This window comes from Homalodisca vitripennis, chromosome 5 (assembly GCF_021130785.1).
Source record: "Homalodisca vitripennis isolate AUS2020 chromosome 5, UT_GWSS_2.1, whole genome shotgun sequence".
NCBI classification, from domain to species: Eukaryota; Metazoa; Arthropoda; class Insecta; order Hemiptera; family Cicadellidae; genus Homalodisca; species Homalodisca vitripennis.
Window position 1 is genome coordinate 25,234,243 of NC_060211.1, and position 25,387 is coordinate 25,259,629.

The 25,387-nt window shown below is 33.6% G+C and overlaps 1 protein-coding gene across 1 annotated transcript; it reads left to right on the forward strand.

Moving 5' to 3' along the window:
- Nucleotides 1–461: 461 nt before the first annotated feature.
- Nucleotides 462–23,458, forward strand: LOC124363390 (E3 ubiquitin-protein ligase RNF14-like; the record flags this gene model as incomplete). Its single annotated transcript, XM_046818641.1, is given in 4 exon segments — nucleotides 462–494; nucleotides 497–527; nucleotides 4,488–4,630; nucleotides 19,969–23,458. Coding segments are annotated over 4 exon segments (1,788 nt in total), but the record flags the coding sequence as incomplete, so codon positions are not given.
- Nucleotides 23,459–25,387: the final 1,929 nt, after the last annotated feature.

Here is a 25,387-nt window from a genome sequence, read left to right on the forward strand (position 1 = left end):
GAATTACTTTGCCTGTGATACTAGTGATATAAGTTTTTAGACACGTTTCATGCTTTCGTTGTTTTTATTCTCTTGTTATTGTTATGTTGTTGTTAATTGTAATGTTCTTGTTGTTAATTATTTATTAATTTATTATCCTTGTTAAATCTTGTTATTTTGTTATTTTTTTAAAACTTTAGAGTGGTTGTGTAAAATAACTGTAAATTATTACTGATAAGTATTTTGGACGAAAGTCAATTGCATATGTGTACTGTTCTTAAAAACTATATAAAGATCTTGATTCTTGATTCTTCTTGATTTTTTGATATCATCAGGTCAGTCTATTTAGCCTTTTAAGTTAAAATCTGGCAGTGTATTATCTTGTTACAAAGGTCATATCCAAGGAATTATTTTTCAGATCTGAAGAGAAGACAAATCATTGAAAATCCTGTTCCCACTAACTATTGGAGTAAACAATTGTGTTTGAAGTAGGCTGTGAAATCCATGCAAAAACCTCATTGGAGACCACAATGTATTTGAACCTAAATGTAAGTTAATACATATAGATGGCTATAATAAAACAAATAACTTTTATAATACAAAATGTATAGGGACGTATTATATTTTTTAACCATTAAAGTTAAAGCACCTATTCCCTATTTCCAAAAATCAACTTTTTGAAGAAAATATTTTGTTTTTCATCTTTTTTGGGTGATATCAGGGCCCTCAAGTAGTCAGAAGAGAATCTTAAAAGATAGCATATGCCGAGTAGTACATCAATTAAGGATTCTATTTAGAGAATACAATGTCAAAAATTCGACCTCTAATGGTCAAAATAACTTTGTTGTCATTATATTATTAATTACTACAGTAAAATTCTCACAATCCACACTGGATAAAGGAACATTTTTTTCCAAATAGTGAGTAACTACACCATTATCCAGAATGGTGAGGGAGGAGGTTAACACACCAGAGGTCGCATGAAGGAAATTTGCTAATGCCTACTTTTTGTTATTTTTTATTATCTTTTAATAGAAAATCTTCAAAAAAACTATGTGATTTAAGTTTCAATAACTGTGTCTCAGAATATGTTATTTAAAATTAATTGCAGATAAAACTGAATTAATAAAGAAATATTACAAATACTGTGTAATTTGTAAAATTTAGACTATGCGTGAGGTCGCACATTAACAAATTGCCACATTAACTTTTTTAATCATGTAAATTAAAAATTTGTTTGTTTCTTTTAAAAGAAAATGTGGCTAATAAAAGAACAACATGACGAATGTAATTTAAATTTACGCAGCTAGTAGTGAGTGATTGTATTAGACAATTATACAATTTCTTTATTAACATATTCTTTGAGAACAGTTACACGTCAAATGGTCAATAAATAAAATTAAGTATTTATAAATTAAAATATTTGTACCAGTTAATATTGCTGAATATGGTGCAGGGGACAGCAAAATTTTAATAATTTAAAAAACAAAGTGAGTAAGAGACTTATATAGGTGTAAAGATCACGTTAATAAATGTATGACGAGATAAGACGAGTTCCCAATCTGCTGATATTGTTAACCATAATAATACTACAGAAAGCTGTTAATGTAGACATAGATAAAAAAAGTACATCCAGTTAAAGTGCCAATTTTATCACAAACCAGATTTAAAAAAAAGAGGGACATGGTTAGAAATTATGTCCATTACAGCTGTCTGTTTATGTTTATACCAGGTGTCTTAAAAGCTCCACTCCCTATATTAACTTTAACTGGTCACCAAATTTGGTAGAGTAACATTAGAGACCTCTAGTTTGCGCCATTCGTCTTCTTTTTATAATACCTTTAAATGAGGTGTCATGTGGTAGGGGTTCCTATTTAAAAATTTTGACTTACCCCTAATACCCCATTGGGGGGGGGGGGATGAAATATTTTCATACATCAAACAACTCTTTAGGTGGTCATATGAACATCCCCAAAGTAAATCACTCGACCTCTATTCATAAGAAAGTTAATAGGGGGGCGGGGGGTTGGGGCTTTTAAGAAACCTGGTATATTCATGTAGGTTGTAAGAATTTAAGAAAGATGTTCAATTGGTGGTTCAGGGTGCAATGGAGAGCATGGAACATGGGAAGGTGAACATGGCTGGCTGACTGACTATAAACTTGTTTATTTTAATATTTCGTACAGCTCACAATTACCGAAATTTCTCAAAATTTAATGTGGATCAAGCAGTTATTCAAATTTCAGAGGTAAGTTGGGATAAGGTATATCAATCAGGCAAACAATTACAATTTTATATCCATAAAAATAAAAAAATGTCTATGTTGAGTTTGTCCCAAATATAAAATAACAACAAAAAATTATTCCTTAGAAAACTATAGAAATAGAACTCATAAAAGAGAAAACCAAATCTTGAATTATAATATTATAAAACTCAGAACCCACAGATGGAGAAAAATATAGAGTCCTCTCCAAAATAGAATAAATAATTTGATTTGAAAAACAAAAGTCGAGTTTTTGTTCTAACTTATTAACGTGGTCAGTGCTCTCAAAAGATTTCTAGAGCCGCTTAAGAAAAATGTGAAGCTGATTGGAGTAACAGAGAATAAATACCATCTGCCACATTTAAATGTGCATTCTGATACTGTACATTTCTTCAAATAAATTTAAAATGAGGAAAATATTCAGAATTTCCAATTTACTGCCGGTAAGAGATAAAGTTTGCTATTAATGAAATAAAATCAAATGCACATGTATCTATTCAAATGTTAAAGGCAGTGAGCTCATAAGCTGGTGGAGGCAATCACTTATTTAGTAAATACAAGTTTGATAAGTGGAGTCTTCCCTAAAAAATGGAAAACTATATAATTCACCCTCTGTTTAAACTCCAAGTACCTACTAGATTGCATTACCTAAGACCTATCTCAGTTTTGCCTGCTGGTCCAATATAATAGAAACATTGCACTCAAACAAACCATGGAATATACCACGGCAAGAAAAATATTTCCAAAACTGCAAGCAGGATTTAGGAAAACATAGTACCTGTACGCTTACAAATTTATTGAGTGATGTAATTGGGTTGGAAGATAACGCAGGTCTTATCTAGGTGATAGATAACAGGTTACTAAGCTCGGCAAGGAGATATCCCAGCTGAATGTGTACTCATTATATACTGACTAATACTGATGTTTGAACTAAACTGAAGAGCACAACTGCCTAATTGATAGTTGTACTTATAAAGTTGACTACATGACACCTGGTTTAATCAATTGCGTAATTTGAGAGTCAGTTCCTGTGAATTATTTTTATTTACAGCATCTCCAGACCATTTAACCATTAAAATATTTATGATATCCAATGGTGATTTTCACATTTGTAAATAATAGGAGCGATTATGTTTTCAGGAATTTGTTATATCTCAATTTATATTTTCATTTTGAGTACTTTATATTGTTAATTACTTCAATTTCACTGTAGTTCAATTTAATGTTTTAATCCAATTAAATTAAATCATTATTGAATTAAGATATATCATTATTTAAAATACATAAATATTTAATAATATAAATCTGTCCTTTATATACTGTCCTTATATCTGTCCTAAATATATACTCTATATTTATTTAAAATAATAATTGGTTAATCCATTGGAAATAGTTAATATTTACTTTTTGTGACCATTGTTTCATACTCTTTATTTCAGAAAAAAGTTTACAATTTTCAATATAAGATACTTTAGTAATGTTTTACATGTCTGTTAAAATAGAATATTTTTATAGATTGTTAATCATGATACAATTTGTATACCAAACAAACATTTAGTAGATTATAGAAGCTCTTTTTTTATTGGAATTATTTATCAACTTAAAAACAAACACTCCAATAATATACTTGTTATTTCTGTGAGGCCTTTTGTGCTAGAGGAACATCAACATAACCTAACATAACATAAGACCCACATAACCTGATGTGTTTCTAGAGCACGAAAGGCCTCACAGAAATAAAAAGTATATTATTGGAGTGCTTGCTTTTAAATTTATATATTATTTAGTAGTTTTGTTGATCACATCCCTTTTGCATTAGTATTTCTGAAAGCTTTCAAGGGCAATGTCAAAGTGGGCCACTTATATTTTGGACCGACATTGTTTAGCAAATATGGACACTGCCAATCTGATCTAGTAGAAATTGTATTCATAGTAACCACTTAGTTGTGATACTGGTGGAGAGGGTTCTCCTTTTGCGGTTCTGTACAAACAAAATATAATCTTAAACGGTTTGTTATATATCAATAACAAACCGTATGAAATCTACTCTTGCAACTGTGAATATGTGTTCTTTCTGCTAATTTAGGAACTTTTATTGTGATTGCAATCATTTTTACTTTGTTGACTGTATTAAAGCCTGAGGTACTTCTATTTATTTCTTTACTCATCACGTAGTGAACTTTACCAAAGTAATAGAATTGTTGTTATTTTACAAATAAATCATTAACTGGAGTGAAATTTGTAGGTTACGTTGGTCCGGATGTGGTAATAGGCAATGGCTGCATAATTGGCGCTGGTTGCCGTGTAACCGTAGCCGAGAAATTGCCCGACCAAACTGTGATAACTGGACGCCATTGTGTACGCAGCGTAGCGTTGGACCGCCCACCTGTGAGTTATATTTTATTATGTGGTTTCATTTATGCAATAATTGTGTGTATTGTATTGTGGGAGCCGGTAGTGTGAACCGCAGAGAGAATATCTGCAATGCCGTCCCCCACTACCCACCAACAACCCTCCTCGTGGCACGACCATTATTTGCCAGTTAACAAGCTAATGTCATTACCTTAGTATGTCCACCTCGTTTGTCACCGAAAACATAGAACAACTCAACGCACATGGTGAAATAATTGACAACAATCACAGCGCTACATTTTTTTTTTGGCACTGACTGTATCACGTGCTCTAGAGTGGAGTGGAGCAAGATCTGTTGCTTCTGCGCATGCGCTGGCCACGGTTCATGCTGGCTGGCTCCTTCAGTAAGTAGTGCGGTCTCCAAGAGGGTTTACTCCTGGCTGTTAATACATTCAAGTAGAATCTACACTGGGTACAGCAAAAAACGATGTGTTTCTAGAATTTGGGCAACCCAATAGATGTCCAGCCATATCCCTGAACTATAAATGTTAATATAATAGAGTAAAAGGTCTGGTCAATAGATTTAGTTTACTGCTGAATGATGACTGCTGGACTGAAGGTTGAATATTCTGTCACGTCCAGAAGGAGCACAAAGGTCCTTATAGAACTAACAGTCTAGGAGTGAGAGCTGATTTTCAATGTGTAAGCGTACATCCTGGTTTTTCTTGAAATTAACAGAGGAATTTTTCTAGCTTGATACACTTAAAACTGACCATCAGGCTATTAATAGTACCTATATCATTGTCAAACAACTAAATAAAGAGACTGAAAGTTGCTACGTATGTAGTTATCTGATACTGATTCAACATTTATTTAAGTGCCTGGTGGTTGCTTTATTATTTGTATAGTATAATAATACTACAAACTCACGTAATCACTACGTCCTACATAATTATATTTTTTTATTATCTTTGTATTTCCAACTTTCTTAACAAAAAACATATCTTAACATAAAAAACATTGACAGTGACAAGTGAATTGTACACAAATACCCCTGTATGATACGTGGGTCATTTTAAAAGTAAGAACCCATTGCGCCTACACTTCCTGTCATGTGATGTCCATTCAAGGTCAGCCACTCTTGGTCAGTCCCTCATTATGCCGCCATTACATTTCACGTCTGCTGGTGTTGGTCGTGTGGTTATACTGCTTTGTTTGTCACCATATCATCATTAATCCTGCTAATTTTGAAGTACGCTCAGTAATTCGTTTTTTAAATGAAAAATAATTTCGTCTTCCCGAAATTTACCTGCAGCTTGTTGAAGTTTATGGTAAGGGTGTAATTGGAAATGGAACGATAGAAATGTGGAGAATGGCATAGGCTTTTTAATGAAGGAAGGACAAATAATGTTCATGATGAAGAACAACCTAGACGGTCTATTGTAAGTCTAATGAAGACTTGACACAAAAAGTCAATTAGGAAATTTGCCATAACAGGCGCTCCACTATTGATGAACTTCATCAGAAATTCTACAAGTTCCAAGGTCTGTAGTTTTTAATATTATTACTGATACACCTTATTACAAAAAGTGCCAAAAATGTTAACCGAAGAACATAAAACAAAGCGTATGGCACATTCCTTGTCTTTTTTGGAGTGCTATCACAAGGATGGTGATGAGTTTTTAAGTCACATTGTGACTGGTGATGAGACATGGGTTGCGTATTACACTCCAGAGACTAAATAAATAAATAAATAAAAATGCCTTTATTGCAAGCGTTTCTCAGTATAACAACTGCTTTACAGAACAACTCTTGTCATATCTTACACTATTTACAATACTGGGAAATAAAAATTAAAAACTAAAAACCTATAGACTAAATATAACACCCAAACAAGACAAATAAATTTACTGTACAATCATTTTTCTTAGTTTAACTTTAAAAAACAGTAACAGAAGTCTGTTTAAGGCTCTGGGGGAGGTCATTGTACAACTTTGGGCCAAAGTAAGAAAAGCTCCTCCTCCCAAACTCATGCTTGACTCTGGGAAAGTGAAGCAAGTCACCATGGCGGACACTGCGTTGAGAGACCTCCTCCCGAAATTGGAGCTTCTCGACCAGGTACCCGCGGCTCACCCAGCGCAAGCACCTTGTGGATCATGCCACAATGTCAGGATCCTGCATACATTTTCCATGGGGGACAAACTGACAAGCATCTCGGAAGGGAGACACATGATCAAAGCGCCTCAAATTGGAAAATGAATCGAACTGCAGAGTTTTGCAGTCTTTGAATCCGATCTATGCTCCCCTAGAGATACTGTTGCCGTATGCAGGATAGCAGTAATAAAATACAGACAGAACAAGAGAACTCATAAGCCGGAGCTTAGCGGATTCTGGCAGCAGACTTCTAAATCTGTACAGACCCCTCAGCCTACCAAGGGCACGCTGGATAGCATGAGTGACATGATCAGAAAAGGTGAGCTTACTGTCAAGCACAACTCCGAGAGTCTTGACTGACTCAGAGACAGACAGGCTCTCCCCACTGAGCCTTACTCTCACTCCTCTCTGACCAAGGGCCTGCACCAGATTGTGTGGGGCAAGATGAAGGACAATGCACTTACCTATATTGAGTTTAAGGCCATTGTTAACCGACCAAGTGTTGATGTTCACTAGGTCGGAATTTATTTTCTCAATAGCCTCATCAATGGAGCCAGGCTCGTATGACAAGCGCACAACTGACAATCATCTGCGTACAGGTGAGCTGCACAGCTTTGAACACAACTTGGGAAGTCAGACGTATATAAGTTGAACAATATAGGTCCAAGACAACTTCCTTGAGGAACACCTCGCCTTTTGACAAGTGAAGTTGACGTCTCACTTCCCATCTTTGTAACCTGACTTCTGTCTCCTAGGTATGATTTTACCCACTCGATTGAATTTTTGCCAAAGCCATAAAAATGCATCTTAGCGTACAAAAGTTCATGGTTAAGGGAACAAAATGCTTGTGAGTAGTCCAGTATCACTTAGTGAACTACACATCCCTTTATCTTTCGCATCAATTAAGTCACTGAACAGACTTACCAGGGCAGTGCATGTGCTATGATTTTTTCTAAATCCAGATTGTGTTTTTGGCAATATGTTTACTTCGTTCATATACTGTGCTATTTGACGTGTTACTATTTTTTTCCATAATCTTCGATATTGCTGGTAAAATCGAGATGGTCTCAGTTGTTGGACACTTTTAGGGGACGTTACTTTTGGCAATGGATGAACAACACTCATTTTCCATCTCTGCGGGAACACACCGCTCATCAATGATTTGTTAATAAGATGAGTAATTGCACCCAAAGCATACGGACTCACGGCCTTAATCATTTGGATGGATATTTCATCACTACCAACAGCTCTAGATTTTATTTCATTTAGTGCTTTTTTTACATCATCTTCAGTGACAGCAGAAAAGCTAAAATCATTCATCGATTCAATTCTCTTACTAGTTCTGAAGACATCGATTTCTTCAACTCTGGCTTCATTTCCATTCCCCATATTGACAAAATACTGATTGATGTCATCAAGCTTCAGTTTGGTGTGGAATGTTTTCATTTCTGTTTTTTCCATAACTATATTACACTGTTTCAAACAAGTCCAAAAATCTTTGGGATCCTTGTTAGTGGATAATTTCTCAGTGAAAAAAATCTCTCTTTGCTCTCCACACCATCCCATTCAATTCATTGCGTGTTCTTTTATACATCTCCCAATCTTTTACTGTCCCTGGTTTTCCAATATATCTTACGGAGTTTGTTTTTTTAGTTTAGTCTGCTTGTTTATGACATCGTTCCTCCACGGGGGCTTTCTTTTTTGAACGCTTTTTTGAACGCTTGATTGACTAAACGTTAATCTAGTGAGTGGTATCATCTAAACTGCCGAAGCCAAGGAAATTCAAGCAAGACCCTATAACAAGGAAAATTATAACCACAGTTTTTTGGGACCAGAAAGGCATGCTTTTGATAGACTTTCTGCCAAAAGGAATGACAGTAAATGCAGAGAGATACTGTGAAACGTTATTTAATCTTAGGTGCGCTATTCAAAACTAATGGCAAGGCCTGTTCTCTAGCTACATCATTCTGTTTCAAGATAATGCTCGACCTAACGTCAAAGTAAGAACACAGGCACAGTTAGACAAGTTTCATTGAGAATTACTGGATCGCCCTGACAGTACCATCAGACTTCATCTTTATTCAAAAGTCAAGAAATTTCATTTTAAAAGAAAGTCACTAATTGGTCTAACGATCAGGCAGCAAGAGTTCTTTGATGATGGGATCCAAAAGTTGGTGCTACTACTTGAAAGTTTAAATGCTCATGGTGACTGTGTAGAGAAGTGATTGAGAACACAACATCTAAAGCTACAAAGGTCCTTGGGGTCTGCAAAAGACTTTTTTGGATTTAAACGGGGTTTGAACCCCCAAAATATTTATTGAATATATGAAACCATTATAAAAGCAATGGTCACTTTAGTGTGGTGGCCGAAAGTAGAATAAAAAACAGTGCTAAGAGGCTACAGAGTCTTCAAAGGCTAGCTTACGTAAGCATCACAGGAGCGATGAGCTCCTGTCCAACCCTGGCACTTGAAGGGATCGTGAGATACACTCCTCTGGGGCAGGAGGTGATGAGTACAACTGCTCTAAGGGCAATGAAGCTTCAAGGAACAAAGGTAATAAATACTATCTCTTCAGAAGGTCACATGAAAATAACCCAGGAATTTCCAATGCTAACCAATGTGTCAGAAATAATGGTTAAGAAAATACTCCTTTCAAAAACCATATATAGTCTCTATTGAAGAAAGGGAGAAATGGATTTAAAGGAGGCCTACCCTACAAAAGGAGTTCAGAAGTTTTACACAGATGGTACACGCCTAGACTCTAGGGCAGGATTCGGAATATATGGATCAAGAGTTAACCTAGCAGTGCACCTGGGAAAATACACCACGTTCTTCGGCAGCGGAAGTTATGGCAGTAGAGTCAACCACCAAACGACTCATACAAATTAGGCAAAAAGGAGCAAAATTCCTAATACTTTCTGATAGCTAGGCTGCACTGAAGGCACTTGATTCCTGTTCGTTTGATTCGAAAGCAGTCTGGGAATGCAAGAATGCTCTGGTAAAACTGGTGAAGAAAAATAGAGTAATGCCCGGTTGGGTGCCGGCCATGAGGGCATTCATGGTAATGGAAAAGCATATACCTTCGCCAAAAAGGGACCAGAGCCTATTATGGTGGGACCAGAGCCGGGTTGCAGGATAGCTTTCTCCTACAGCAAAGCTCTAGTAAAAGATTTGGAAAAGAGGATAAGATATTGTAATTGAAGTAAGGCCTCAGGATTAAGATAATCAAAAATGTGTATCTCTCCTTATGCTAAAGAATGGCCAATTCTCCTAGATCAGAGTGAGGAGGATATAAGAATGATAATAGGGATGCTGACAGGGCATGGCTCTCTTAACAAGAACACCTCATGACGGAGGGCCTTAGCAAGACTGATGAATGCAGATTCTGCAGAGTAGAGGAGGAATCAACAGAGCATATTTTGCTAAACTGTCCTGCTGTATCTAAAATTCGGTAAAGATTCCTATGGGAATATCTCCTCAGCTCCAAGAACAGGAGCCCTCAAATCTAATCAGGTTCCGTAAAAGGATACAAATATAAGTAAGGGAGGCGCAAAAGTCCTTTTAGGACTAAGTGTGGGAACAATCGTCCCTTTCCCTCGGGGAAAAAATGTAGAGAAGTGAATAAATGTTCATAGTTTAGTTTATGATACAATTTAAGTTCAGACATAAAGTATCCCTTGATCTTTTACAAAATGGTTCTTATTTAAAAAATGACCTCTCGTATAATTCAAGGGTTTGAATGATCATTTCATTATTAAATTTGACACTAATATTAAATCAAAATTTTTAAGGTTAGATTGGTCATTAGATGACCAATTATCTCTTGAAATATTATAGATGACTTATGGAACACTAAATGGAGTACATAAAACTAAGAAGCCTACTAGAGTCAAAAAATTGTCTATTCCAGCTATTTCAATTCACTTCCAGTTTAACACGTTCGCTGCTAAAAATTAAGTAATTATATGTTGCTAGAGGCTAATTTTTTTTTATTAGTATTCACTTACCAATTTAGTTGTTGTGACACGGGTTGGTACAGAAAGGTCATCAAACACCAAAAGAGCCGAATTTCGCCATTTTGAAAACGTGCAGTAGATCTACCGCACACGCTCCTGGGGCCAGTCTCTCTTCGAAGCGCGCACCGTTTTCCTTATTGTTTTTGAAAAACAGACCACTAACGATTGTTTATAATAATACTGGGAACAAATCACTTAGTATAACTAAAAATATATTGATAAAAAACACTAAAAACTACTATTTACAACCCAACCATCCTCCCCAAGGTACGCTTCATTAGTCATGGAATTGGTCAAAACAATGTGGGACACACAACCCAGGCTGTCCATCACATTCTAAACACTGCCACATCACGTATTTCTTTCTGCCATTTGCATAGCAAACTCTGCACCTCTTTTGTTTACTTCTCTTTCCACAAGCCACTTTTTCTGTAATCCGTGAGGGTACATGGGGGACGTGGCGGCGCTTCAGAGGTCGAGGAGGCTCGGGAACGTCCGGGAGTAGCTTGTCAATAACCTCCAGACGGAAGTCGTACAATGGCATTTTGTTTTCTCCACTTGATGTGCGAACTTCGTTATAGAGATAGTGTGCATTCACTAACATCATCTGAATTACGTGGACAAAAATCTTTTTATACCACCGCAGTGTTTTCCTTTCGCAAGGATAATATGACATCATTTGGTCACTGCGGTCCACGCCTTTCATAAAATGGTTGTATTGAACAATTGGTAGTGGTTTTAGTCTCTCCAAACCACCTCGATTAATTGAATTCACCATGTCATTTTCAAATTCAGTGGATATGTAAGAGACAACGCGTTTGTCTTTCCATTTGGCGACAACAACACTTTCGGCGTAGCGGGCGATGGTTTCACCCTTTTTCAGGGTTGCCGATTTGACTTCAGGAGATACGTATTTTCTGTCCAGCCGAAGAGTTCCAGTGCAATATGTATTCCTACGGAGCAGGCTTGAGGCAAGAGTAAAACTATTATAATAATTATCCATAAATAAACTGTGGCCACAATTGAGTTTCCCTTGCATCAGCTTCAATACAACATTGGCTGCATGCCCCTTACCACCGTAATCATCTAAAACTCCGCAATACATAAAAAAACGAAGTATTAGGCCATGGGGGTCACACAAACTGTACAGTTTGATGCCGTACTTATGGCGTTTCCCTTTTATATATTGCCTAAAGTACAACCGTCCCCTCCATAAAACCATTCCCTCGTCAATGCACAACTTTTTTTGAGGATAATAAATTGAGTCCATTTTATTGTTGAAGTAGTCAATTAGAAACTGTACTTTAGAAGCTCTGTTGTTTGGGTTAGGGTACCTTTCAAAATTAATGCATCGCAAAATAAGCATGAATTTGTCCCTGGCCATGAATTTGGGGAAGCACGTTGAAAACAGCTTACAAGTTTTCCAATAGTCTTGTATTCGGGGTAATTGTAATATTCCCATGTGCAGCAATAGGCCAATAAAACATTTGAGATCCTCCACGGTAATGTCTTTCCATTTATGGATTCGTGAGCCTGGGGTTGTAGTAGGTCCACAGAATAACTCCAACGCGTATCTATTCGTAGTAGCCACAATGCCCTCCAAAAAAATCACATCCACCAGCAACAAGAAAAAATTGATTGGGGTAATCTCATTAGGCAAAGGGACTAAAAACTTTTCCTCTTTTGTAAACGGTACATCTTTCATACCTATAGTTTGAGGACTCCATTGTGGTGGTCTTACGTCATAGTCTGGGTCTTCGACCTCTGACTCATCAGTCTCGTATTGTTCATCGTCGAGGTCCGGAGCATAACCAGGGACACCAGGGTCGTCTTCATAATCAGAATCACTATTAGCCACAAACTGACGTCTATTCTGGATTCCACTAGTTCCAGGAGGCAAATCCATGTCTATTGTATTATAAGAATAACACTAAACACACAACAAAAACGGTAAAATTTGAAGTAGTCTAAAAACTAACCACAAAACGCTAACTGAGAACGGCGACCACAAAAACGCGGGAAAAGTATATCCCCACGAGCGGCAAAACGGACAACCATACACGACGAGTGCTGAGAGCACACTGACTGGGTTTCTAAACAATGGCGCTGTGCAGTAGATCTACGTCATGCGCGCCTGGCGCGAGGCAGCCGTGCAGTAGATCTACCGCAACCGCATTGAACGTGTTAATGCATTTACATTGCCATAGTTTTTGCTTTGTTGCCCCGATCAAGAAAATGTGTATGCCTAAAAAAACTACTTTGATCAAAAGGTGTTTTTTTTCCGACTTTTTAAATCTACTTCCATTGTAATCAACCTGTATAGGTGGTTGATTCTCTTGACTGCTTTGTTTTTTTTTTTTTTCAGAACATTATATATATATATATATATATATATATATATATATATATATATCTGTGTCAAATTTCATCTTTCTAGAACATTGGGAAGTTACAAAAATATAGTTCTTCCAGGAGTGTATGGATGATCTTCATAGAAACTCTCTACTTTGTCTGCTTAGAGCATAAGGCACATTGTGTCATATTTAACCTTTATAGGACATTGGTAAGTTCAGGAAAAACAAAAATATAGTTCTTCTAGAGGTTGAAACTCTATTAACCCTAATATATCATAAGATAGGGATTGCAATTTGAAAATTTAAAGTTACCCCTTCTACCCCCTCCCACTTTGAAAAGGGTAATGATTTTTTCTCCCTCAAAAAAATCCCAAAAAGTAACTTAATAAATATGGTAAGGTTGTACATTGATATTTCAATCTGTTTGGAATATATCCAGGCGTATCATGACTTAATTTACACCCTTAGATGTAAACTACACCCTATAACTTTTGCTAGGATCGCCGTAGAGATGTTTTGTTCATGTCATTGTGTTTCTGTTGAATTATCTTTCAAACAACATGTCAAAAGATAGGGGTTGCAGTTTGAACATTTAAAGTAACCCCACTTAAAAAAGGGGAGAAATATTTTTATCCTTCAAAAAGTCCAAAAAAAGTGTTTTAGTAGGTACGGTGAAGATTGTACATTGATATCTCAATCCGTTTGGAATACATCCAGGTGAAGCAGGACTTAATTTACCCCTGTATATTAAATACAAAGAACATGTTCAAGATTCAAATAGTAGTAAAATTTATAAAACTTAAGAACTTCTTGAATATTGTATTTCTCATTTGTTGGTGCTGCTAAAAGGCTGGACATACCAAAAGATGTTATACTTACTTACTTGATACATGATGTCTTTGTTTTTGTCTTTGACTGGTAAAACCAGATAGACTGTGTCAGATTTTCTTGTAAACTTTTCTGCAATTTTTTCAAGTATCTAAAACTACGTTTACTATTTTAATTAAGTCAGTGGTGACAGGACAAGAACAGTGGCTCATCTTCAAGTTCCTTGAGGACATAGATAGGCCTACTTGTGAGTCTGGACCATATGGCTTCCCTGAACTTAGTAGTGTTCATGTTACTGGTGGTTTCCAGTAGGATGTTGTATAGTCTGACCGCTAGTATTGGAAAACTGTGCAAATGCTAGACTTATGTTCATATGCAGCGATGAAAGAAGTAGAGAACAGTTAAATACCAGTAAGACATGCACTTGAGATGGCATTCATATTTCACCGATAACACTTTCTGTAAAGTTGTAATCCCAATTCTGGCTAATGTGATAAACCAATAATTTTATCATGGACACTTTCCTAGTAAACTTATCTTCAAAAGTGATTCCCATGTTTAAAAAAGAACTACCTAGTATTTTAGAAGTCTGATGAACCAAGCTTAGCGGAAACGGGACTACCTGGGATATTCAAAAACTCAGATAATATGGAGATTGTAATACAATATCCTAATCTACAGAAAAATTAAATATTGAGCAATAAAAATAGTTTATTTATACAATAAATTACATAACTTCGGTTAACCCAGTGGCTTGAATAATCAGACTTCCTACTAAAAGATCTCTGTCATAAAAACATTTTATTAATGAGTAAAATTTCTTAAGTTTTAGGAAAAGTTATACTTAAATTGTAGATACACAAAATATTTAGAATTGGATTATGTTGTTGGTTTAATATTATTATAGATAGGTGATTTTAAATAATTTATTTGTCACCCTCCATTCGCGTATGTTACAAAAATAAAACACTACTACAATCTAACCTCTTCTTCAGGTGTCATAGAGACGTTTAAGGCATTAAGTTTAGTGTACACAAAAATGAAAGACAATTCAATATGTGGTGATGAGCTAACTTAAGTTGGCAATAGAACGTTGGGTGTCAAAACACGCTAAACACGACCTGAGGGTCCAGAGTGGTTAATAGAAGTACCAATTGTGTCACTGGTCCAGAATGGTTAGTACACATACTAACTGTGTCAATGTACAGAGTGGTTAGTAGAAGTACCAACTGTGTCACTGTACAGAGTGGTTAGTAGAAGTACCAACTGTGTCACTGTACAGAACAGCCATACACCAACCTCAGTGTCTCACCTTCTCTGGTGGTGATGGTCCACCTTCTTTTGATATATATTTTTAATTTATAGTTTCTCCAGTTTAATCATAATTATAATACAAGAAATTGAACTAACTTTGGATTGCCCTTATATCATTTAAACTTATTTAAACAATTTCCCCAATATGTATGAAAATGTATGACATTCTACCTAATTACTGTATAGAAATTTCCGATGAGCTATTTAAATTAAAAAGTAAAATTAAATAGAAAAAGCGTATCATTTATTTTTTGAATAGTTTGAAAAATCCTTTATTTAAGAGACCATGCTGCCAACCACACATCTTAGGCTCTGATTTTAATATGGGTTTAAAATTTAAAACTGTTTCATAAATTGAGTTTCCTATAAGAAAATCTATATTGAAGATAAACTATAAATTATTATTATTAACAGATAATTGTATTTTTAACAACTCATTAGCATTGAGATATTTACATCTAAGTTTCTAAAGTAAAACATTTATAGATTTGAGATGAGTTTCTACTTTTAAAGCAGTTTTACAATTTAGGTCCATGTTAAAAGCGGCGCCTAAAATGTGCGGCCGGATGGTAACTGAATAGCATTCCCTCTTAATATCAATAAATATATCATGATACTATTTGTGTCACAGGCTTCAGTGAAATGATTGTCAACTGATTTATAAATTTTGCTTTAAATATGATACACATTTATGTGAAAATATTTAATTCTTTTGATATATTATACAAAATTTGTAATGTAAACTATTGATTGACTATTTATTATATTGAGAAAATTATATTAGGGTTGAAGATACTTATTTATATTTAAGTTTTTACTTGTTTTTGTTAAAAATTACAAGTAAATGGCAGTTGGTAATGCCATTTGTATCTGTTCTGTATTGCATTATTCTTTTATGAGGGTCTACATATTGCATGTAAGAAGAATTATTCTATTCTAAAATAAAAATAGACATTAGTTGAAATTAAATTTGGGTCTGTATCTTTTTAAATATAAATTGTTACTGGTGTAGATAAAGTCCATTGCTGTCTGTTCATAAGGGAGAGAGCCTAGAGTGCACTGTGTAAAAAATGCAAAAACAATAAAGAGGAAATACATTTTTTTACATTATATAGTGTTTGTAAACATTATAATTAATAAATCATTGTATTTTTAAACTCCACAAAAATTAAATGTTTGTAAGTATTGTCAGGATTTGTGTTACTCTCCTTTTTCTGTTATTACAGTTTAATCAGAGGTAAAAGGTTGGCAAATAAAATTTTCATTTCAAACTATTTTCTGTGTAATATTTCATCAACATCAATTGGACTATTTTAATTCCTCAATGTGCTTTGAGGTCCAAATATTGTACATCACAAGCCCATTATGTAGTTCTATCTTGTGGCCAATTCTTGAATTATTATTTCAACTAAATAACCACTAAAGGACATTGTACACATAAAAAGAAACACACATCCTTAGTGGTGTTGGTCTAGTTATTTTATTGTACTGAGTATTCAACAAGCTTCTATCAGCTAATTACATTACGGTGGTGTGAGTAAACAAAGTGGTGAAACTTGTTTAGTGGAACATATTCGTCGGTCTTTTACGTTAGTGAAATTGAATTATTATAGAAAAGTGTTTAAGATTGTGATATGTTATTTGAAAAATTGACAGCTCTGTACTGCAAAATTCACAGCTACATGAGCAATGCTTCTTTGTTGTCTGACGTTAAACATAACATTTATATAACAAATATTATTATAGATTTATTGTAAGTTACATTGTTAGTATTTTAGTGAAAACAACCGTAAGGATCTAATCCAAATTAGCTAAGATATTGAGTCGTTACTAAACCCGCTGTGGTTTTGTACTAGCCTTGTTACAAAAAATCGTGCCGTATGTCACCGTGCACACTGAAACAACCACGTCAAAGGGTTAACAACCATGTCTTGTGTCATGTTTAGAAGTAGAGTTCTCCCATAATTGATGTACTTACTACAATAGTGTTCAGAAAATTACTTTCTATTTAACGTTAAAATTTTTTTTAATGAAAAATATTATCCATTAGGTTAGTTGGTTGAAACGTTTAGTCTAAAATAAATAACAATTGAGTACAATTGTAATTTTAAATAATACCAAAAATTTACATCAATTATTGTTTTTATTTCAATAAGTGTGTGTTATAGAAATAAGTTAGTTGATTGTTATATTGTGATTATCCCAAAATATACATTCTTATTTACATGCTGAAATTCAACAAATTAATTACGAGATAAGTGTCTTGGTTTGGTTATGAGTTAATGAAAATAAAATACCCTATTGTAAGTTTTATATGAAATTAAATATCTTAGTACTATTAATTTTTGTGTGAACCATTATTCTTATTTTTCTTTGAAACCATTTGAAAACATCTCATTTTTGTATTCTGAAGACAAAAGTAAGGCTTTGTATTCCTATAAACATGTGGGACAAAAAATCACCTCTCAGAGCTAATGATGTCCAGTTAACCCACGAAATCATTCTGTCCATTAGTTTTCTTCTAAGAAATCACATATTGATTAAAACTTAATTTTAATTTCATTTTTACTTAGTGTACAATTTTTATATGAAAACGGAATTTAAAATAAATTTTCCTTTTAAGAGTTAACAACCCCTAAAATAGTCCTAAAAGGAGTACTTTTTATGACAAAATCAAATTTTGCACATAAACATATCTTGTCTATTGTATAAAACATCTTTTGTTGATTAGTGATGTAATGAATAGCATAAATTTTTACGTTAACTGGGAATCTGTAGCGAAAAGAAAGCATTAGCAGAGTCGTGCTAATAGAGAGAAATAGTTAACACCAAATCATGTTCCCTTGAAATTTTGTTTAGAAACATCTTGTACGTGATGAAACTGTGAGAATTTATTATATATTCTACACTGTACAGAGTCTTACTAGCCGAGGAATTATGGGGGATGAATCATGCACTAAGTCTGATGCACTTTGACTTCAGATTATTTTTGGGGGCACCTAATAAACGAAAAAATTGAGATCACTGTATTCCTAGCAAGTGCATAAGATAGGAGGGTGGGAAGTTGTGCGTGGTAGCCATGTGCTTAATCACACGTAGAGCTAAAGCATTGTATTTTTAAAACATAACCTAAGACTTTGTAGAAATGGGCCTTACACATAATGTCGTATTTTTTAACACAGCCAGAAAAATTTTAGTATTAGCTAAATTTTGATAATCAAGAGTAAGTTTATAATGTAAAAATAGATTTTCAATTTAAACTAATTAATGGGATAGTACGATTGTAACTAAACATTTTACTAAAAAAAACTTGTGTGTCTTGGCAAATGTTGATGTGATAAATGGTTTGGACTAATTAATTTTATGCACATCTATGCCCTGTACATAAATAGTTAGTAGATGTAATACTGAATCCCTAAATATAATTGGATAGTTCCAAATGTTATGAAGTGTTTCATGTTTTGGTGTTGGCAGGTTTGGTAATGTGAAATTTTAAATTAATTTAACAATTTAGAAGTATAATAACAGGTAGACTGATATATTTCGATATTGTATGTAAGTGTTCTCACCGCACTGCTGCATCTACAATGTGCTTTTGCAAAAACTCTAAGAAAGGAAAAACATTATGACCATAAAATTATGATTGATGTATGTTTACCATAGCATAAACTTATCTAACGATGGCTCAATTAAGAACTAAAGTACTGCACTGACTAACTTAATGAATCAAGAAGTTTTTATTGTCTTTAAACACAAACTGTGTAATTGATAAATTCATAGTCTTATAATTATTTTGTTCTTATTTACTAACAAATTACAATTATATATTGTTTAACATACAATATAATCACAAGCTAACAATAAAATGATATTAAAAAATAACAATTAACTAATTAAAATATATTATAAACTTTGTTCTACAGTCTGTGTATGTCTTTGTCCGTTTTCTTGTAGGAAGGGTATTTAAACATTCCTTAACATCGATCAAGAAGCAATAAATATGCAGGTTTGGACAAGTCATTATTTTAAATTCTTTGAAAATGGATAAACTGACTCTCTATAAGAAACATTCTTGATTGCTCTTAAAGCCTTTTTTGCCATGTGAAATGTGATTACACTGTTGTAACTTACGTTTTATTCTCAAATTAGATGTAGAAGTGTGTGGTGGCGTTGAAGCAACCGAAGACCGCATAGATGGCCAGGGACATTTCCGATCTATAATTTCACGACCTGAGATCACGTTGGCCGATCTGGCATGTGATCTGAAATGCATGGGAAAGTACTGATAGGAAATGTCCCTGGCCATCAACATGGGCTTGGGTGAGTGTCACCCTGCGCTTCTGGCGGAAAAAAACATCTCTCTAGATAGTACACAAATTGAAGTTCAGATCACGTGAGTGCTCGTAATGATTATTTCTATAAAGGATATTATTGTACATATAATGCTTTAAATATCAATACTGTAGCCGTATCCTTTACAGAGATAAAAGCGATTATGTGAAAGGCTGTCATGTGCAGTACCTCCCCCCCCCCCCCCCACCAGCAACAATCAAAAGTCAAACTGCATTAGACTATTAATGCACGCTTAACCCCCTCCCTCCTCATAGTGCCAGGGCTATAGACAAATCAAAATTTGAATTTATAGTATTTAAAAAAATAATTCTCTCAAAATTGTTAAGTCGTAGTAATTTTTGCTTTAAATTACAGGATCCTGATGACTTAGCCCGGCAGGGTGATGAATTGACTGCTATGAGTGAAATATTCACCAAAGAAGAGTTCAGTACTAATTCAACAGATGCTGGGGTTTATGCAATCTTTGAAGCACATGTTCCACTACCAAGTAAATTTTTGCTTCTGTTGTCCAAAGACACAGCCCAGACAGACTTTGCTGTCAGTCACTTACCTCCGCTTCGCCTCATAGCCTCGCTTCCTCAGAGTTATCCTTCTCAGAGTTCTCCTGATTTTGTTCTATCCTGTTGTTGGCTTCCTAAACATAAACTCGATAAACTCGTGGTGCAACTTCAAAGCCTTTGGGAAGAAAACCAGTGTGAAATTTTATTTATTTGGTGTTCATTTCTTAAAGATCAGTCACTCGACTTGTTAGGAATAGTCAGTAGTTATGACTTAAGTGACAAGTGCTTGTTAGATGTCGGATTATCTGAGGTAAAATGTGATCAAAATCCAACAAGATCCAGGGGAAACAGCAGCACAACTTCAAAAAGTGACCGCCAAACGTTTAGGTACAATACTGTTAGTGGCTCTTCAAACAAAGAATCCAACAACAATAAATACGATTACAAAAAAATCACTAGGCACAATCCTAATAGAAAGTTGGGGGATGAAAATGATTTCTTGAGGATCAGAGCGAAAGAAACACTTATCAGACAAGGTCGAGACAAGATTTTGTCTTATCATAGAGAAAGTCTCAAAGATTTGTATTTTTATCTAATAGAATACAATGCTACTAAAACAAAAGAAGAATTTAAAAAGGCATTGCAGGAGTGTAATGTTTGTTTCTCAGGTGTCCCCGGAGAACTGTGTAAACAGCTGTCATGTAGTCATGTCACATGTGTAGACTGCCTGAAACGGATGTGCGAAGTACACATTAAACACGGAACTATGGAATCGATCGTTTGTTCTCAGGAGAATTGCGGTCTTGAAATTCCGGCCAACTTGATTAAAGAGTTGGTTTCTAAAGAGTTGTATGATCAGTTTGACAGACTGATGCTAAATAGGACATTGGATAAAATCAGTAACATGACCTACTGCCCTCTGCTGCACTGCCAGTACCCCATAGCGACGGAAGGTGATGAGGCGTTGGCGGTTTGTCCGAGTTGCAATCACGCTTTTTGCATTTTCTGCAAAAGAGCTTATCACGGTATTGAAGGTTGCAGGATGAAAAGTGAAGAGAAACAACAGTTGATCAAGGCTTACCAAAATGCTGACCACGAAAGAAGACTAGAACTGGAAAAGAGGTACGGGAAAAGGCAACTGGTCGAGTTAGTAAACACGGCACAGACCGAGGAATGGATGTCGGAGAACAGTAAGAAGTGCCCTTGTTGCAATGTGAACATAGAAAAGAACGACGGCTGTAATAAAATGATTTGTAGGAAATGTAATGCAAACTTCTGCTGGATGTGTTTAAAGAGACTGTCCTCACTAAACCCTTATTTACATTATCAGGACCCCAAGTCAAGATGTTTTAAACTGTTGTTTGAAGGAACATTCACCGAAGAAGCTGTTCATGAAGAGGATTTTTTTGATGATGAGGAAGAAGAAATCATTTAATAATCATTACGAGTACGGATTTTGAGTACCAAGTTACATTAATTCCATGTAACATCTTATTTTTGGCCTAAGTGTAATAATACTCATTATTAGTAATTAGGAATGGAATCACTGTATGATATAAAATGCAATTAGTCCATTGTAGAGAAATAATAAGTTTACATTTATATAGTTACTGTACTGTATGAAATTTTGGTTTCAGTTTAAAATGTTTTATGCAAAAATTGTACAATAATTTCTGACCTAAAAATAAATTCATCTGTGTATTTCATAGTGTGCATTTTCCTATATTTTATTGTTGTTTTCGTTTTACTTATGTTTTGGTATATTTTTTTGTCTTCCAAAATATTAAATCGGTACTATATAAGCTTTCTATTTGAAGTGTAATAAATTGATTACATAATATATTTTTCTAGTTAAAAACTGTGATGAAATGTTTGTTTGACTAAAAAATCATTCTTATTTCACAAAAATTAGAATAAGCACTGTGAAGTTTGTAAGAAGCTTTAGAAGCTTTAACTAGTGAAATATATTTAAATTTTTAGTTATATTGTGGTTGGTTGTAATAATATGTAATAAGGTGGTACAATAAAAAAGTCCACATTTCAAACTTAAATTTGATTAATATCCTTTGAAACGTTGTGTTGAAACAAAGTAAAACTATTTTTCAATTTTCACTAATTTTGTATTTCTAAAAACAATTGTCAAATTTTATTTCCCCTTTTCAAAATTGTAAACTTAAATGTCTAAGTATATAATTAAAGGACATACACATGAAAATTATGTGAAGTTGATATTGTTAAAACAGTCTAATCTTTCTAATAACCTAACATTTTAATTGTCTTATTGTAAATTCTTTTTTTTTAAATTGTAGTAGAGTGGTGTTCCAAGAATTTTCATAATACTTGTATGTGTCTGGTGCAGTGACACACGTGTTCATTATATGCGGTTCTCAGAAATATGATGTTTCATGACTTTTAATGTATTAAATTACAGGTAGAATTTCTTTTATAAGCCATGGTATAAAACATATCGTTTGTATCTTATTCTGGAATAAAATTATTGAAATAAGTTCCCAAAATAAAACAGTGTAAAAATCAGTATTCCAAAAAGTTATTTTCTGTGAAGATTGACAATAAGTTGATGTGAATGAAGAATATTTTTCCCTCTTAGTTCTTGAGAACTATAAAAAGTTTTGTAAACAATATATTCAAAAATATATGTGACAAGTTTTTGTAAAAGTATAGTATACAGGTTGCAATTTTGTGTCCCTATAAAATTATACTATTGGTTTTTAAGCAGTATTCTTTGTTAATTGAAATTGAAGTTAAGTTTCTTTACTTTTTTAGTTCATATATCTACACTGTAAATTGTAATTTTGATCATAAATACCCAGTGTAAAACAGAGTTGCTTCTGGTGTGAAGTGATAAAAAGAGTTATTTTGAAAGATCACATAAATATTAAATATAGTTTATTAATTTTAAATCAGGTACTCTAATAGACTGTATTTTTTGGTTTAAGAAATATGTAAATGAAATAAATTATCTGTCAGTATGTAACATTTTCTTATTGAAAAACTAGTGATTAGGGTTGTTTTTCAATTTATAAATCTGTGTCGAAATCATGTTTTATTTTATTATGGTAAAGCTTATGTTTATTTGTAATAATTTTATTTTCCTAGCAATTTTATTTGTTGTATAATACTGTTGATTTGTAGATAAATGTTCAAAAATGTAATAAACATTGTTCCACAATAATTAATCATCTCTGCAGCGATTTTTATGAGCATCACAGAAAATACCTCAAAAGTTGTATAATAATTATTTAATAATAATGTGCGTCTCATATAAAACGCTGCAGTATTGTTAACTTATTATTTTCTTGATTAAATATATGAAAACAACAATACATATAGTCTTTATTTATGATCTATTACTTTATTTACACATTGATAACGTATTTTTATTTTGAATAAATACATGAAAATAACGAAATAGTCTTTATGATCAAGGTTCAAAATAATTAAACCATTATGCACTTTATTTTGTTTGAAATTGTTCTGATACTGATTTCAGTTTAAATCAAAAAATTGTTTGAATTTGATATTTATTTTGTTATTTTAAAATAGGTTATCTTCGTGTTAGGTCAATATCAATGTTGTATTCTTACTTTGAAAAAATAATTTGGCGGCATAAAAGTATGTTAACCACAATAGTGATAAGTGTCTGGCAGTCTGCGTGAAGAATTGAAGAATTTAATTGTTTCTTCAACCAAAACAAACTTATAGCTTTAATTGATTTGGCTTTATTGTGCTCTGTATATAATTCATGTAAACTATCACGAAGAAGGTTAAATGGAATAAATAATTATGGATGTCATTGAGGAGCTAAAATGTGTAAAACATTTTTGATAGTCCAGAAGCTCCATCAGTAATTTATGTAAATTACTACTAAGAAGGTTAAATGGCAATAAATAATAATGGATGTCATTGAGGAGCTAAAATTTGTGTGCTAAAAACATTTTTGATAGTCCAGAAGCTCCATCAGTAATTTTATGTAAATTACACTAAGAAGGTTTAAATGGCATAAATAATAATGGATGTCATTGAGGAGCTAAAATGTGTAAAACATATTTTGATAGTGCAGAAGCTCCATCAGTAATTTATGTAAATTACCACTAAGAAGGTTAAATGGCATAAATAATAATGGATGTCATTGAGGAGCTAAAAATGTGTAAAACATTTTTTGATAGTGGCAGAAGCTCCATCAGTAATTTATGTAAATTACTAACCTAAGAAGGTTAAATGGCATAAATAATTATGGATGTCATTGAGGGTTTAGGAGCTAAAATGTGTAAAAAACATTTTTGTATATTGCAGAAGCTCCATCAGTAATTTATGTAAATTAACCACTAAGAAGGTTAAATGGCATAAATAATTAATGGATGTCATTGAGGAGCCTAAAATGTGTAAAACATTTTTGATAGTGCAGAAGCTCCATCAGTAATTTATGTAAATTACCACTAAGAAGGTTAAATGGCATAAAATAATAATGGATGTCATTGAGGAGCCTAAAATGTGTAAAACATTTTTTGATAGTCCAGAAGCTCCATCAGTAATTTATGTAAATTACCATTCTAAGAAGGTTAAATGGCATAAATAATAATGGATGTCATTGAGAGGAGCTAAAATGTGTAAAACATTTTTGATAGTGCAGAAGCTCCATCAGTAATTTATAAGTAAAAGAAAAAATTACTACTTAAGAAGGTTCAATGGCATAAATAATAATGGATGTCATTGAGGAGCTTAAAATTGTGTAAAACAATTTTTTGATAGTCCAGAAGCTCCATCAGTAATTTATGTAAATTACCACTAAAAAGGTTTAAATGGCATAAATAATAATGGATGTCATTGAGGAGCTAAAATGTGTAAAACATTTTTGATAGTGCAGAAGCTCCATCAGTAATTTATGTAAATTACTACTAAGAAGGTTAAATGGCATAAATAATAATGGATGTCATTGAGGAGCTAAAATGTGTAAAACATTTTTGATAGTGGCAGAAGCTCCATCAGTTAATTTATGTAAATTACTACTAAGAAGGGTTAAATGGCATAAATAATATGGGGGGGATGTCATTGAGGAGCTAAAAAATGTGTAAAACATTTTTGATAGTGCAGAAGCTCCAACAGTAATTTATGTAAATTACTACTATAGAAGGTTAAATGGCATAAATACTAATAATGGATGTCATTGAGGAGCTAAAATGTGTAAAACATTTTTGATAGTGCAGAAGCACCATCAGTAATTTATGTAAATTACCACTAAGAAGGTTAAATGG